The 16,595-nt window shown below is 44.6% G+C and overlaps 1 protein-coding gene and 1 pseudogene across 2 annotated transcripts in view; one reads left to right on the top strand and one right to left on the bottom strand.

Moving 5' to 3' along the window:
• LOC311122778 (2-hydroxyacyl-CoA lyase 1-like) overlaps positions 1-13,532 on the bottom strand; it is a 30,399-nt pseudogene extending 16,867 nt beyond the window's left edge. Inside the window, exon 1 of the transcript in view lies at positions 13,495-13,532. The product of the transcript in view is annotated as a 2-hydroxyacyl-CoA lyase 1-like (transcript). The remainder of the gene's footprint in view (positions 1-13,494) is intronic.
• Positions 13,533-13,627: 95 nt separating this feature from the next.
• LOC311122780 (E3 SUMO-protein ligase ZBED1-like) lies at positions 13,628-15,775 on the top strand. The gene is made up of 2 exons (XM_084197098.1): positions 13,628-14,854; positions 15,009-15,775. The coding sequence occupies exons 1-2, from the start codon at positions 13,674-13,676 to the stop codon at positions 15,673-15,675; spliced, it is 1,848 nt and encodes a 615-aa protein (XP_084053224.1). The 5' UTR covers positions 13,628-13,673; the 3' UTR covers positions 15,676-15,775.
• The last annotated feature ends 820 nt before the right edge of the window (positions 15,776-16,595 follow it).

The following is a 16,595-nucleotide window of genomic DNA, read 5'->3' as shown; positions in this document are numbered from 1 at the left end:
TCTGCACCCTCTGCTGCAACTTGCCCATGCCCCCCCCGCTTCTCCTTCACACAAATTCAGACAGCTGATGTTTTGAAAGCGCTGCAAAATCTGGACCCCTACAAATCAGCTGGGCTAGACAATCTGGACCCTTTCTTTCTAAAACTAGCCGCCGAAATTGTCGCAACCCCTATTACTAGTCTGTTCAACCTCTCTTTCATAACGTCTGAGATCCCCAGAGATTGGAAAGCTGCCGCGGTCATCCCCCTCTTCAAAGGGGGTGACACTCTAGATCCAAACTGCTACAGACCTATATCCATCCTGCCCTGCCTTTCGAAAGTATTCGAAAGCCAAGTTAACAAACAGATCATCGACCATTTCGAATACCACCGTACCTTCTCCGCTATGCAATCCGGTTTCCGAGCTGGTCACGGGTGCACGTCAGCCACGCTCAAGGTCCTAAACGATATTATAACCGCGATTGATAATAGACAGTACTGTGCAGCCGTCTTCATCGACCTGGCCAAGGCTTTCGACTCTGTCAACCACCGCATTCTTATTGGCAGACTAAATAGCCTTGGTTTCTCAAATGACTGCCTCGCCTGGTTCACCAACTACTTCTCAGATAGAGTTCAGTGTGTCAAATCGGAGGGCCTGTTGTCTGGACCTATGGCAGTCTCTATGGGGGTGCCACAGGGTTAAATTCTTGGGCCGACACTTTTCTCCGTGTATATCAATGATGTCGCTCTTGCTGCTGGTGACTCTCAGATCCACCTCTACACAGACGACACCATTTTGTATACATCTGGCCCTTCATTGGACACTGTGTTAACAAACCTCCAAACGAGCTTCAATGCCATACAACAATCCTTCAGTAGCCTTCAACTGCTCTTAAACACTAGTAAAACTAAATGCATGCTTTTCAATCGAACGCTGCTAGCACCCGCCCACCCAACTAGAATCACCACTCTCGACGGGTCTGACCTAGAGTATGTGGACAACTACAAATATCTAGGTGTCTGGTTAGACTGTAAACTCAACTTCCAGACTCACATAAAGAATCTCCAATCCAAAGTTAAATCTAGAATCGGCTTCCTATTTCGCAACAAAGCCTCCTTCACTCATGCTGCCAAACATGCCCTCGTAAAACTGACTATCCTACCGATCCTTGACTTCAGCGATGTCATTTACAAAATAGCCTCCAACACTCTACTCAGCAAACTGGATGTAGTCTATCACAGTGCCATCCGTTTTGTCTCCAAAGCCCCATACACTACCCACCACTGTGACCTGTACGCTCTTGTTGGCTGGTCCTCACTACATGTTCGTCGTCAAACCCACTGGCTCCAGGCCATCTATAAATCACTGCTAGGCAAATCCCCGCCTTATCTTAGCTCATTGGTCACCATAGCAGCACCCACCCGTAGTCTGCGCTCCAGCAGGTATATCTCACTGGTCATTCCCAAAGCCAACACCTCCTTTGGCCGCCATTCCTTCCAGTTCTCTGCTGCCAATGACTGGAACGAATTGCAAAAATCTCTGAAGCTGGAGACTCTTATCTCCCTCAATAACTTTAAGCATCAGTTGTCAGAGCACCTTACCGATCACTGCACCTGTACACAGCCCATCTGAAATTAGCCCACCCAACTACCTCATCCCTATATTGTTATTTATTTTGCTCTTTTGCACCCCAGTATCTCTATTTGCACATAATCTCTTGCACATCTAGCATTCCAGTGTTAATACTATTGTAATTATTCTGCACTATAGCCTATTTATTGCCTTACCTCCATAACTTGCTACATTTGCACACACTGTATATATATTTTCTGTTGTATTTCTGACTTTATGTTTTTTTACCCCATATGTAACTCTGTGTTGTTTTTATTGCACTACTTTGCTTTATCTTGGCCAGGTCGCAGTTGTAAATGAGAACCTGTTCTCAACTGGCTTACCTGGTTAAATAAAGGTGAAATAAATAAAAATAAAATAAAAATAAAAGCCTACACGAAATACAGCCCTTATTTTATGTGTTTCTAAAATCGCCTATGGGAAAAATTAATGGTGGAAAAACGATTGGAACCATTTCCCTGTTTGACCGCTAGGTTTTATGGGTATTATCACACCTCCACTGTAACACTCTATAGAGGGGTTGGTTGTTTAGCAACAAAACTGGCATGCAACTATGGGGCAAAATAGACAGGGTTTGACTTAGACAACATGTAAACTATATTTAGTCTCTAAATGTTTAATGCAAACATAAATACATTTGAACAATGAACTCGTCTCAAATACATTGTTACAGTTGTTGTTGGTTAGCTAGGTAGCGAATTCTAGTCATTGCATAGACATGATATCAGTCAAAACACCTCAAAACAAGACATGGTATCAATAACACCATACAACGAGCTGAAACATGCCATAGAGCTACGATTCCCCACATGGCAGCTTGTTGTTAGCTGAGGTACAGAATCATAACAAGATACACGACTTCCGGCCATCGATGCGCGAGCATCATTTTCGTGACGTCAGCCAACCCTTCTATGGCTCCTGGTCAAAAGTAGTACACTAGCCTACATAGGGAATAGGGTGCCATTTTGGACGAATTTATGAAGGTGCTGTCATAACCTTTGACCCCCATTTGACCCTACTGTACCTTTAGCCAACTCTCATGACTCCCCGGCCATATACTTTCTAGTTTGATATTACAGCATGAATAGCACATTATTTCATTTGTTAAACAATATTTAATCCACAGTAATTAATATAATTGAAGATTTAAAAATAAATAACATGTCTACCTTGAACTCTTTATTCTCCATCTCCTTGCAAAATCAGCACATTTCCTTGCCAAAATGAACGCGCATCCAGAGCGAAAACAAACGCAATCCTCCAGCACTAGGGAGGATTAGACTGAACTGCTCCAGCGGTTTTTGATCAGTTTCAACATTTATCAGTGATGACGTAACAATGACCTGTACAGATTTGACACACTTTCGATCTCGTGCTGATGCAACACTCTGTGTTGTTGAAAGCTCATGTATGGAAATCCTGCGAGTTGTAAACAAATGTAGGCTATTGTTGCCCTTAAAACTGTAATGTTGAGGATGCCATGAAAAATAAAATACATAACCCACACCGTTAGGCCAAGGTACATGCAATATTCATCACTTTGCCAATAGACTTCTTGTTCCTTGTTGTATGTAGCCTTTCTTTTGGGATTAGCACCACTGTCACCTAGAAATTGATACTGCGGTTGTCACATAAAACAGATAACCCATAGTTCATTATTAAATAACATAACTCATTTCTTTATTTTATTACTCATAAAATATACAGCAATCTTCAGATACTGAAAGAATTCATGGGAGTTTCGAATTCAGTCACTATTTCATATGTACATGCTAGTTTCATCCTTTTAAAGAAAAAAAAGGACACGAAAAAACCTGTGAACCTCCTGATCCTGATTTGACGAACATAGCATATGTATTGTACATATTTCCAGTTAAAATTATTTTCAAAGAGACAAAAACGGGGGTTTGAACAAGCAATCACATAAAAGGATTGAGTGGTTTCATTTTTTTGAAGAAGTTAAGCAAGCAAAACCTGTCAAAATACATTGATTATAAGACCAAGACAAATAATATATATATATTTTTTTCAACAGAAGAAAATCTAAATGCTGCTGTCCTACCATTGGTTTACAGTGTTTCTCCTCTCCAAGGGAGGCATGTTTTCCCCCTCGTATGCCTCGGAATAGTATCAGTGCTTTTCACAAACGTTGTAGTACTTAGTGTGCATCATTGTTTTCGCTCATACAGCTGCCCCTACTCTCCTAACCTCCCCTCAGTAACTAAAGAAGGCACAAAATGATGACATAAATATCACAAGAAAGAATACATGAATTAATAATTTACTTTCTAAAATATTTTCTAGAGGGCAAAGGACAGGTAGGTTTAATAACGCAAATGTAAAAAGTCCTGTCGCTCACATACAAATGCAAAATCTAAATGGCACCCTATTCTTTATAGAGTACACTACTTTTGACCAGAACCCTATGGCCCTGGTCAAAAGTAGTGTACTATAAAGGGAATAGGGTGCCATTGGGGATGGAAATTCTTTGAAATTACTCATGAGAGCAAATACTACGATTCTTTGGTTCCCACAGAGGGTCAGGAGCTTAAGACATGAATGATTTTATTAAAATGTTTGTTCATAAAAAATAAATGATTTCCCCTCCTCCCACATGGATTACAGACAAGAGGCTAGGTGCGTTCTGACTGTCTTAGTGTGCGGATAAACATGACCATCACTCTCATAAAACTTTAAATGAAACATCACTCCTTATGTTTTTTCTCAGGCCAAAACGCTCAATCCCATTTCTACTGTCAAAACAGGTTTTGAAAAGGCTTCTTCCACATCTTTTGGTCCATGTCTGTTTTTCACTCAGTGAAGTGCTACTATCCCCTTGGACTACAGGTTATTGCCGTCATAAGGTGTCCGTCTGTCTGTTGGCTGGACAGTTTCTACCGTTTAGGACCTTTGTGGGTAAAGGTAAAGGTGGGGTATAGCAGCAGCAGTTCCTCTGAAGTCCAGTATCTGCTGGAAGGACACCTGGTGGTATGAGAGGATGAGTGTGGCCAGCCAGCCTGTTGTGCCTCCCCCTCTCCCTCCCTCCCTCCCTCCATTTCTCTCTCTCCAACTGCGGGACTCTTAAGGCTCCTGTGCGGACTGTCTCGGCTCGTGCCCTCCCAAAGCTGGCTGTGGTGATTTAAGACACGGTGTGTATGTGTGGATTTGTTTGTGGCCTCTGCCCCACTTCACTGTCCATCCGCCTGCCCTTGGCTCCTCTCCTGGGCAGCGACCACCACCCCCCTCAGTATGTCTTTGAGTCTGAGTCGTTGAGTTCCTCATCCTTGTAGAAGCCTCCATCGTGGTCGCGGTGGCCGATGTTGTTGAAGCTGCAGTAGGAGCTGTGCTCGCTGCGCAGCACGGGCAGGCTGTCGAAGGTCACACTCTTGGAGGGGCTGGTGGTGTAGTGGTTAATGGCACTGAAGGACAGGCTGGGCGCCGGGTTGCAGGGGGACACGGGCATCATGGTGGCCAGGATCAGCGCCAGGCAGTCCGCCACGTCTTTGTTGGGGGCGCAGGCCAAGGCAGGCGTGTAACCTGAGGGGTTCAAACAGAACAGCAGAGGGTCACTTCAGGAGCATCACCGTTTACTATAACACTTTTGGTGAAAAACATGAAATAACACCAGGCTAGGAGATACAAAGTTAAGACAATAACCAAGCAGTGGACTAGAGAGAAACATTTGTGGACACATTGAGAAGAGAAGTACAGAAGAAAACGGTGTTAGCGTTATGGATCTTACCATTCTCATCGACTGCGAGCACACTAGTAGCTCCTGAACCACCACCGTCAGACCATTTCTGGCTGCAACGTGTAACGGCCTGAGGAGAAAGTACCGTCAGATTAGCCAGCAGCAAATGAGGATACCTCCCAAATGCCAGACTATTCCCTATATAGTGCACTTCTTCTAATTCTTCTGGCCCAATTAATACAGCTGAACCATACGTACGTCTGTAAGGCTGCGTTAGTCGAGTTGATGAGGTTCCTGTCTGTAATCTTCTCCAATATCAACAAAGCACTGGTTTCATGCCCCTTTAAAAACCAGAGTCAAACATGTCAGACCAACATTTCAACCAGAGAGAGCCAACTGTTCAGATGAACGTCATCTTCATGTGGGGATGCTCACCTTACTGCAGGCCAGATGAAGAGCAGTGTTCTTGACTGCATCCTGCAGGGTGAGCTCTGCTTTGGCACTGCTCACCAACAGCTCTGACACAGACAGAGAAACATAAAGAAACTCAATTAGGAAATTAAGCGACTTATTAAAATGTAAAACAGACATGTTGAACTTAAGCCGGCTGGGCGAGGCAAAGCGGAGGAGAGGGGGCTGCGTACCGACAGCGTTGGTTTGTCCGTTCTCAGCAGCCATCATGAGGGAGGTCTTCCCGGAGGCATCGGGGGAGTTGACCTGGGCGTTGTGGCCTAGCAGCAGCTGAAGACACTCCACGTGGTCCGTGAAAGCCGCCGCATGCAGGGGGGTCCTGGAGAGAGAGGAAACTTATTTCACCGATATCATGTAGGACTGTTGTAAACAAGTTTGTTCAATTAACCCTGTTTATACCATAGAAATATAAAATCACTAATAGATGTATTAAAAGTAATCTACAATCCCTCATCCAACCCCAGAGGTCATTTTATTCCCAAGACAACATTATTCTCCAGAAGAAAAGGACTTTGTCATGTGCTGTAGTTACCGGTTCTTGGTGTCAGTGGCGTTGACAATGGCCGGCCCCAGAGTGTCAATCAGCATCTCTGCAGCCCCCTCGTTGTCATTGATCACAGCTCAGTGGAGGGGGCTGAACGAGTTGCCCTCGGTCTTGTGGAAAACCTCCTGTTCCAGCAGCACCTCTACACACGTGTCATGGCCTAGTGGAAGATTGATTCATACCGGAAAAAGATGACGTCGCTGCAGACCACAACAATACTCTCAGAGAAAGCTACACATCTGACAATGGTGAAGTCACAAAATATGTTTTAGCTACAACATATGCTATGTCAATCCCTGACAAAGTCCTGTTTCAGTGTAAGGTCCTCCACTGAGAGTCATAACCCCTAATTCTGTTGTAGTCTTGTTCATTCCCCCACATGGCTCCGTCCACACCAATCGAATGCTTTTCAAGCCACAAGAGGGAGTGAATGAGTGTACACTTCATGGAGGAGAGAACAGAGCTACAGTCCAGTTAGTCAGTACGTACCGTTGTATGTAGGGGTGTAACGATCCATCTACTACATCGATGTATCGATTTATATTCCTATGATCCAACTACATCGATCTGTGCTCGGCGAGTTGGCCTTTTGGACAACATATATCACTCTAACATCGTTTTAAAATGTAATAAATCGATTGTATCGATACTAGGAAATAACCCATTGGATTTAAGCACGTCAGACTTTATATGGATGTTTTTTCTTAGCACTTTTAATGATAAAGGCTTTAAACATTACTCGATTCAGTCTGCCTATCCGTGACGTCATCGCCCCACGCCAGCAGCAGCGCAAAGGCGCAAAGACAACAAAACATAGCATGGCGGACGACAGAGGAGAAGCCGACGAGCGAGAAATTATCAAGCCACCATTGCGGTCCTTACAAGGAACAGGAATCTAGGAAACTTCACCTGCACTGTCCAGTATCCAGGTATTTATTTCAGTCACACTGGTTGAATTTTTGGCTAAAAGGTTACTGAATCGATTTCAAGTCACTGAATCGTTTCGGATCGTATCGTTCTAAATGAACCAATATCGTCCTTGAATCGTATCGACAACCACGAATCGTGATACAAATCGAATCGTTACACCCCTAGTTGTATGGCCTGCCTAATTCAGGGACATGTTTACGGTGCTGAAGAGAGAAAATCAGAAAAGATCTAGTGTTCCGTTAGTCCAGTACGTACCGTTGTAGCAGGCCCAGTGTAGTGGCGTGTAGCCCTGGTTGTCTGTGATGACGGGGAGGGTCTCCACTGACTGGGCGGCGTGTAGGAGCCCCCCCAGCACCCCGATGTGTCTGGATGCCGCCGCCAGGTGGACAGGGGTCCGCCCCTTACAGTCCCGAACCAGGAAGCTGGCGCTGTGCTGCAGCAGGGCCTCCACACACTCCTCATGACCCGTCAACGCCTGGGAGGAAGGGCGGGGAGACAAGAATGGATTTGAATAACTAATAATCAATGATATAATAATGAATCATCAATTATTACAAATGATGTCTGGAGGCAGGTCCCCCTACAGGGATGAATACACCACTACCCATGGACAACTACTTTTCTGAAGATAATATGTATATTTGAGCCTCCCCGTCTCTTTCTGTGTGTGAGCGTATACAGCCAGCTCTCCTCCTCACCCCTCTGTGTAGCGCTGTTCTGCCCCACTTGTCTTTGGCTTCTACGCTGGCTCCCTTGTTGAGCAGTGAGTACACACAGTCTGTGTGTCCGCTCAGCACCGACAGCATCAGAGGGGTTCTGATACACAAGACAACAAGGTCATATTACAAACTGGTAATAACCAGGCTGAGTCCCAAATGGCAACCTATTCCCTATATGGTACACTACTTTTGACCCGAGCCCATAGGGTTCTGGTTTAAAGTAGTGCACCAAGTAGGGCATAGGGTGCCATTTGGGACGTAGACCTAGTGTCAAAATCTCTTTATTTCAGGAATTGTATCCAAAACCCAATTGACTTACTGTCCATTCCCGTCTTGAACGTCCACTGCACTCTGGAGGTCAGCATTTCCAATCAGCAAACGCAAACACTCCGAATGACCGTTGGTAGCTAGAGGAGGATAAACAGAGAGGATATAAGAATGTGAGATGATTGACCGTTGGTAGCTAGAGGAGGCTAAACAGAGAGGATATAAGAATGTGAGATGATTGACCGTTGGTAGCTAGAGGAGGCTAAACAGAGAGGATATGAGCTGATTGCTGGACGACTTTTATCTTCACATGAACAGACAGATTTCTAGAACAGTGGTATTGGTAGATGACATCCTCATGATGTTAACACAGCAGATAATAAAACATTTTGGGGCTGAGGCCCTCGAAGCCTGTCACCTGCTAGCTGTGTACCTGGCTCTGGATAGAAGTCCCCCTGTGCACTGATCTAGGATCAGCTTACCCTCCCCAGATCCTCAGCAATAATGACAAAAAATGACCTTAGATCAGTGTGTAGTGGGCATTTTCACACTATGCTATATAATATCCCTAGAGTGGACATTGGCGTCCTAGCAACATGACCAAACAAATGTCCATCTTGGTAAGGAAAACTTTTGAATTACAGAATCTCTAGGTCTTACGTGATATCCTATGCGTACCTGCAGCGTGGATGGGGGTCCTCTTCAGGGTGAAGTCTTTAACCAGGATGGAGGCTCCCTGGTTGATGAGGACGTCAACACACTCCACATGGCCTTTAAAGGCATTCAGGTCCAGAGGGGTGCGCCCCTGGCTGTTCCTCACGTCTAGATCCAGCAGAGACTGAACCAGGACCTCCATAGCATGGTGGTGGCCGTGGTACGCCTGAATGGAAACAAACACACAGTCTGAAGCAAAGTCCAGTGGTATGCCTGAACAGATATACACTCCTAATATAATCAATGTCCTATAGTAGACCAGTGGTATGCCTGAACAGATATACACTCCTAATATAATCAATGTCCTATAGTAGACCAGTGGTATGCCTGAACAGATATACACTCCTAATATAATCAATGTCCTATAGTAGACCAGTGGTATGCCAGAACAGATATACACTCCTAATATAATCAATGTCCTATAGTAGACCAGTGGTATGCCAGAACAGATATACACTCCTAATATAATCAATGTCCTATAGTAGACCAGTGGTATGCCTGAACAGATATACACTCCTAATATAATCAATGTCCTATAGTAGACCAGTGGTATGCCAGAACAGATATACACTCCTAATATAATCAATGTCCTATAGTAGACCAGTGGTATGCCAGAACAGATATACACTCCTAATATAATCAATGTCCTATAGTAGACCAGTGGTATGCCAGAACAGATATACACTCCTAATATAATCAATGTCCTATAGTAGACCAGTGGTATGCCAGAACAGATATACACTCCTAATATAATCAATGTCCTATAGTAGACCAGTGGTATGCCAGAACAGATATACACTCCTAATATAATCAATGTCCTATAGTAGACCAGTGGTATGCCAGAACAGATATACACTCCTAATATAATCAATGTCCTATAGTAGACCAGTGGTGCGCCTGAACAGAAATACACTCCTAATATAATCAATGTCCTATAGTAGACCAGTGGTGCGCCTGAACAGATATACACTCCTAATATAATCAATGTCCTATAGTAGACCAGTGGTATGCCAGAACAGATATACACTCCTAATATAATCAATGTCCTATAGTAGACCAGTGGTATGCCAGAACAGATATACACTCCTAATATAATCAATGTCCTATAGTAGACCAGTGGTGCGCCTGAACAGAAATACACTCCTAATATAATCAATGTCCTATAGTAGACCAGTGGTATGCCTGAACAGATATACACTCTTAATATAATCAATGTCCTATAGTAGACCAGTGGTATGCCTGAACAGAAACAGTCCTAGACCTCTAAAGTAGACCAGTGTCTCTCAAATCGGGTGCCCATTTTTTCTCCCGCCCAGCATCAACATCGAAGGTCCCTGCCAAGCGTGAGATTTAGAAACAAACACACTACTACTCCTCTGTTGGAGGTTGATTAACTCAAATGGCAAAATAAGGAAATCATCCTCATCATCACCGTGTCAAAATATGCATGTATTTTACACTAATCAGGAACAGATAGGAACATGGTGTGTGAGTGTCTGGACAATCAACTTTTCGTGGAAAAACAACACCATGCCTGCATCCCAGATAGCACCCTATTTCCCATGTAGTGCAGTACTTTTGATCTGGGCCCATAAGGTTCTGGTCAAAAGTAGTGCACTAAATAGGGAATAGGGTGCCATTTGTCATGTGGCGAGACCCCTACAGGAGCAGGTAGGCTTTACTCACAGCTAAGTGTAGGGGGCTGATGGGAGCTCTGACATCAGAGTCGTTCAGGATGTCTGTCCCTGAGGTTTCCATTAGCTGGGGAAAGACAAGGACGGGCCAGTTTAGACTTGTAACATATTTACTTTGAAGGTTAGTCTAGTAGCATGTTTCATGTTGTAAATCTCAGTGACCAGCCCCTGCAGACATACTGGGGTGTTGCATTCGTATCTTAAACAAGCTAGTGTGAGGAAAAGTAACCAACTGGTACTTACCACATCTAAAGGTGTTTCACTTGCAATCTGGAAAAAGAACATCAAGAGTGACGATGCGGCCACGACAAACATGCAACCACACCTTAAAACCTACTGAATATCAACGTCTGTCCCAAATGGCACCCTATTCCCTATATAGTGCATTACTTTTGACCAGAGCCCTATGGGCCCTACATCCATTTGGGACGCAGACAAAATGGTCTGTGAATGCAGGGCGTCTAGTCCCCTGTGGTTCTGACTCACCAGCTCCAGACAGAGGCGGTGTCCGTACGCAGACGCGTAATGGACTGCGTTGTAGCCCTGATTGTCCCTGATCCCTGGGTTAGCGTCGTTTCGCAGCAAATATTCCAGACACCTAGAGGTCAGAGGTCAAGAGTTCACTAATCATTATACCAACATCAAGACAGACAGATAAGCAAGCAGAGACACTTTCCCAAAGGAGACGTGGCCAAGCTTTCACACTGCAGATTTAACACTAGTATGTATTCAAACACGGCCAACAACATACTCTAGACTACAGTGAAATGTGAAAGGTCATGGCACCACAACATACTCTCCAGACTACAGTGAAATGTGAAAGGTCATGGCACCACAACATACTCTCCAGACTACAGTGAAATGTGAAAGGTCATGGCACCACAACATACTCTCCAGACTACAGTGAAATGTGAAAGGTCATGGCACCACAACATACTCTCCAGACTACAGTGAAATGTGAAAGGTCATGGCACCACAACATACTCTCCAGACTACAGTGAAATGTGAAAGGTCATGGCACCACAACATACTCTCCAGACTACAGTGAAATGTGAAAGGTCATGGCACCACAACACACACAACAGTAAGAGAGGTGTGAGACGTACTTTCCGTCTGTGTCGGAGGCAGCAGCGTAGTGGAGCGGGGTGCAACCCCTTTTATCCAGATCGTTCACACTGGCCCCAGACCCCACCAAGGCAAACAGACACTGGTAGTTACAATTGGCTGCCGCATAATGCAGAGGACTCCTAGAAGAACGCACAGAAACCATTCAACATCAACAACAGAAACAACTTATTGGAGCTGTAAAACATTTACATTTTACATTATTTAGCAGACACTCTTATCCAGTGCGACTTACAGGAGCAATTAGGGTTAAGTGCCTTGCTGCAGTGCACATAGACACATTTTTCACCTAGTCAGCTAGGGGATTTGAACCAGCAACCTTTCGGTTACTGACCCAACGCTCTTAACCGCTAGGCTACCTGCCGCACAATATTTCCCATAATAATTCCTATATGCCCCTATACTATATTCCCCATTATCATAAAGATCACATATGAAAGTTATTTGATGCCACAGACAGACCTTCCGAAGCTGTCCTTTATGTTGAAGTCTGCCCCTGTGTTGAGCAGCAGATTCAGACAGTCCAGGTTCCTGGTAACAAGATATCAAGTTCAGAAAGGCCCTCGTACATCTGAGCTATCAGGTGAATGGTAACAAGATATCAAGTTCAGAAAGGCTCTCGTACATCTGAGCTATCAGGTGGATGGTAACAAGATATCAAGTTCAGAAAGGCTCTCGTACATCTGAGCTATCAGGTGGATGGTAACAAGATATCAAGTTCAGAAAGGCTCTCGTACATCTGAGCTATCAGGTGGATGGTAACAAGATATCAAGTTCAGAAAGGCCCTTTCACATCTGAGCTATCAGGTGGATGGTAACAATGAGAACCTTAAAGAAAAGAGAAACCCGTACACTGCTCTTGCTAGTATCACTGTTTTTATAATGCTAATAAAAGCAATAATAAAAAGTGATACTAGCAAGAGCAGTTTGCAGGTTTCTCTTCTCTTTCAAGAAGATATAAAGACAATTTAGACCAGAGCGCAAGTCAATACCACCATGGCATGGAACCACATTATACAGAAATTATACTGCACTAATGATCTATACGATTTTTTTATACTGCTAAACAATGTGAAATGTAAGAGTGTGAATATGTGTTTGTTCTTTCTGGTGGCTTTCCAGTTCATGAACTAAATATTCCTTGGTGTAAAGCCTGGACCAGTCCACTCACCCAACAGCTGCTGCAGCATGTAAACAGGTCCTTCCAAAGTCGTCATGGGTGTCTATATCAAAGCCTGATGAGAGGAGCTTCCGACAGTAGTCAGAGAACCCACTGAGAGCAGACAGGTGGAGGCGGAACATCCCATGGACGCCTCGCCTGCAACACATTTTTACATTTTAGACTTTAAGCAGACACTCTTATCCAGAGCGACTTACAGTTGATTCAGCTAAGATTGGAAACAGCACCACATCACAGTCCTCATTAAACCCCACAGCAGATCAACACATCAGCATGCTGCAATGCCCTGTCTATCAACCCCCCACACACCACAATGTGTTGAGCATAGTCTCCAAGCGGGAATTCGGTCAATGACAGAATTGCAGATGCATGTTGCATTTTTGCTGGAAACTGTGTGTGTTCTCACTTGGCTGTGTCAGCTCCGTTCGTGATGAGTGTATTGATGAGTAACTCATGGCCGTAGCGAGTATTGATGGGTCATGCGCACAAGCATCGGCTCTGAGAGCTCCCAGTTTTTTGCCCATTCGCTGCTTAGGTTTCACTTTCACAGAGGTCTGTTATGATTGGCCAGCATGGCGACCAGCATGCGGCATTCACGTGAGAATTAAGGATGTGTAAACAGAGAGGGGGCGGGGCAGACACACCACTTGACTCCACTGCAAGTGAAGAGAGAGACAGAGCGGACTGAGGAGCGTGTGTGCGTCTTGCATTGTCGTGTCGTTTAACTATGAGTGACACTAGAAAGCGAAGCAGCATCTGGCTGCAGTTTAAAGATATTGGGAACAAGAAAGCAGAGTGCCTTCACTGCAAAACGAAGGTCACTATAAGAGCAGGTTCCACCACAAACCTGCATAGACATACAAGAACTGTCCATCCTACAGTGCAGTTAGAGGAGAGAGGGCAAGCCAGCTCACCATCTACTGATCCTGGTGTGTCTCATACCAGAACAACAGCTGCTGTAACGTCTACTGCCATCCCCATGCGTGCAAGTATAACCTCTCCTACTGCAACTCAAAGCAAAATAAGTCAGTTTTTACCTAAACTGATGACCCCAGCCAAACAGCACAGTATTGATGATGAGTTGGCTAAAATGGTAGCTTCTGATTTTCAACCCTTTTCCATTGTGGAGGACAAAGGAATGAAAAACTTTGTCAAAGCCCTAAATCCCACATACACTCTACCCAGTAGAAAAACACTTTCCCAAACAATGATCCCAAAACTATATGACACAGAACGTGCATTATGGCAAGAAAGGGTGACAAAAGCTCCATCAGTTTGCCTGACAACTGACTGCTGGACCTCCAGAACAACCTGCTCTTTCATGTCTGTCACTTGCCACTTTATTGAAGATTACAAGATGACATCTTGCCTTCTGGACTGCTTCGAGTTCACCGACAGACACACTGCAGAAAACTTGGCAGTGGAGCTACTAAGAGTGGCAAAAGAGTGGCAAGTAGAGGACAAAGTGGTGTGCTGTGTGAGTGATAATGCTGCAAACATCACCAAAGCCATAAAAGTTTTGAAGTGGACCCATCACCCATGTCTGGCGCATACACTAAACCTGGTGGTTAGAGATGCTCTGAAGGTGATCAAAACAACCGTGGATAAGGTGAAGGCTGTTGTGGAGTTTTTCCACAAAAGCACAGTAGCAGCACAGAAGCTAAAGTCCACACAGCGCCAAATGGGGATTCCTGAACTGAGGCCCAAACAAGAGTGTGCCACCAGGTGGAACTCAACATTTGATATGTTGAAACGAATGCTTGAAATAAAAGATGCCATCATCTCCACCCTGGCCCTCATCAACGCATCTATTGAGCCATTAAGCCAAGAGGAATGGGAGCTGGTGAAAGAGGTCTGCGCCGTCCTGCAACCATTCCAGGAGGTGACTGTGGAGATAAGTGCAGACAGGTACCTAGAACCATTGAAGCATTGTTTTCTCTACTACTATTCAGTCACTATTATACATTGCAAACACAACACATACAGTATAATGCATCACGTATAATATGCCACATACTTTTAAAAAACTAAATTCTAAAAGTTGCTGTTTTCTCTCCTTCAGCTATGTCACAGCCTCGAAAATGCTCCTGCTTTGCAAAGGTCTGCAGCTGGTGACAGCCGAGAACCAATGGACAGTAACTGTGCAGAAAGTGAAGGAATTAGTTGCAGCTCTTTGTTCAGCCATGGACCGCAAATTTCTGCGGATGGAGTACAACACTGTCCTTTCAGAAACTACCTTATTGGATCCAAGGTTTAAAAAACTTGCCTTCAGTGATCGTAGAGCTGTTGATGAAGCTCTTCAGAGGATTAGTGCAGCAGCAGCAGCAAAATGCACCCCCAGCAGCCAGCCAGCTCCACCATTACAGGGCCAAGTGGAGGAGGAGCAGCAAACCTCTGCTGTTTGGAGGCTTTTTGATGACAGAGCTACAGGAGATGCTTCAAGGAGAAATCCGACAGCTGATGCTATAATGGAGGTGAGGAGCTACCTTGAGGAGCCCCTCATCCAGAGAGCAGAAGACCCACTGAGCTGGTGGCAGGCCAAGGCCTCAGTCTTTCCACTCCTGGTGAAGGTGATGGAGGGGAGACTATGTATTGTTGCCACATCAGTTCCTTCTGAGAGAATCTTCTCCAAAACAGGGCAGATACTCACGGAGAGGCGAAATCGTATCAGGCCTATCAGCCCATCCAAGCTGAGGCATCTGATCTTCCTGAATGCCAACCTGCCCTGAGGACTAATGCTGTTTGCTGGAGTTTGGTTCTGGTTTTGATTCTGTTCTGTGGATTTGTTTGAAGTTTATTGTTAATTTGTGCAATAAAAAAGTTTAATTGAAATAAACAAATGTAAGAGTGGTTTTGTCACAGAATAAATGCACAGAATTAGGCATTATAAGGTCTCTCATAAAAACACTGAAAGCAAAAGGGTTTTCAACACATAAACCATGATTTTTTTTCAAAGTTAAGGTAAAATATAGGCTACAAAAGATCCTAAATAAAGAGCCGTTCGGGAGTCGAAAGAGCCGGCTCTTCTTTGGGAGCCGAGTCAAAAGAGCCGGCTCTCAGAAAAGAGCCGAACTTCCCATCATTAGTAGCGAGCAGAGATGTGCAGAGGTGTGTTTCCATTCTTTTCTTCACAGTCGATCTCAGCACCTACAGAACACACACACACACAGACACACACAGACACACACAGACACACACACATACACACACACAGACACACACACACGTCAACCACTTGACCCTAGAGGCCTCATGAAGCTTCATGTTCAACCACATTGCAAGTAACATTGCTCTGTGCCAGTGAATCATGGTTTGAAGACAAAAGACAATGCTGAAGAGCCTACTGGTTCATATATATTCAGTTGAGAGCATTCACAGCGACTCACCATTCTGGATGATGGCTTGAGATCTGGAGAAGCGTCCGTGGATGGCCGTCATGTGGAGGGGGGTCTTTCCATCTTTACTCTGCAGATAGAAAGACAAAGATGGTTCACACGGCAGTCTGTGCTGCTGACCACAGGCAAAATCAAACACGTATTGGAGGAGCGCTTGATGGCATTTAGTTTGCATTGTTAGGCCTATTCCATTGGTATTTGAATGTAGACCAGGGCCAAATACTAAGCCATGTGCTGCGTCAGTGTGTGCGTCC

The sequence above is a fragment of the Coregonus lavaretus genome (genome assembly GCF_964263955.1).
Source record: "Coregonus lavaretus genome assembly, contig: HAP1_SCAFFOLD_260, whole genome shotgun sequence".
Lineage (NCBI taxonomy): Eukaryota > Metazoa > Chordata > Actinopteri > Salmoniformes > Salmonidae > Coregonus > Coregonus lavaretus.
This window is presented reverse-complemented; position numbering and strand designations above follow the sequence as displayed.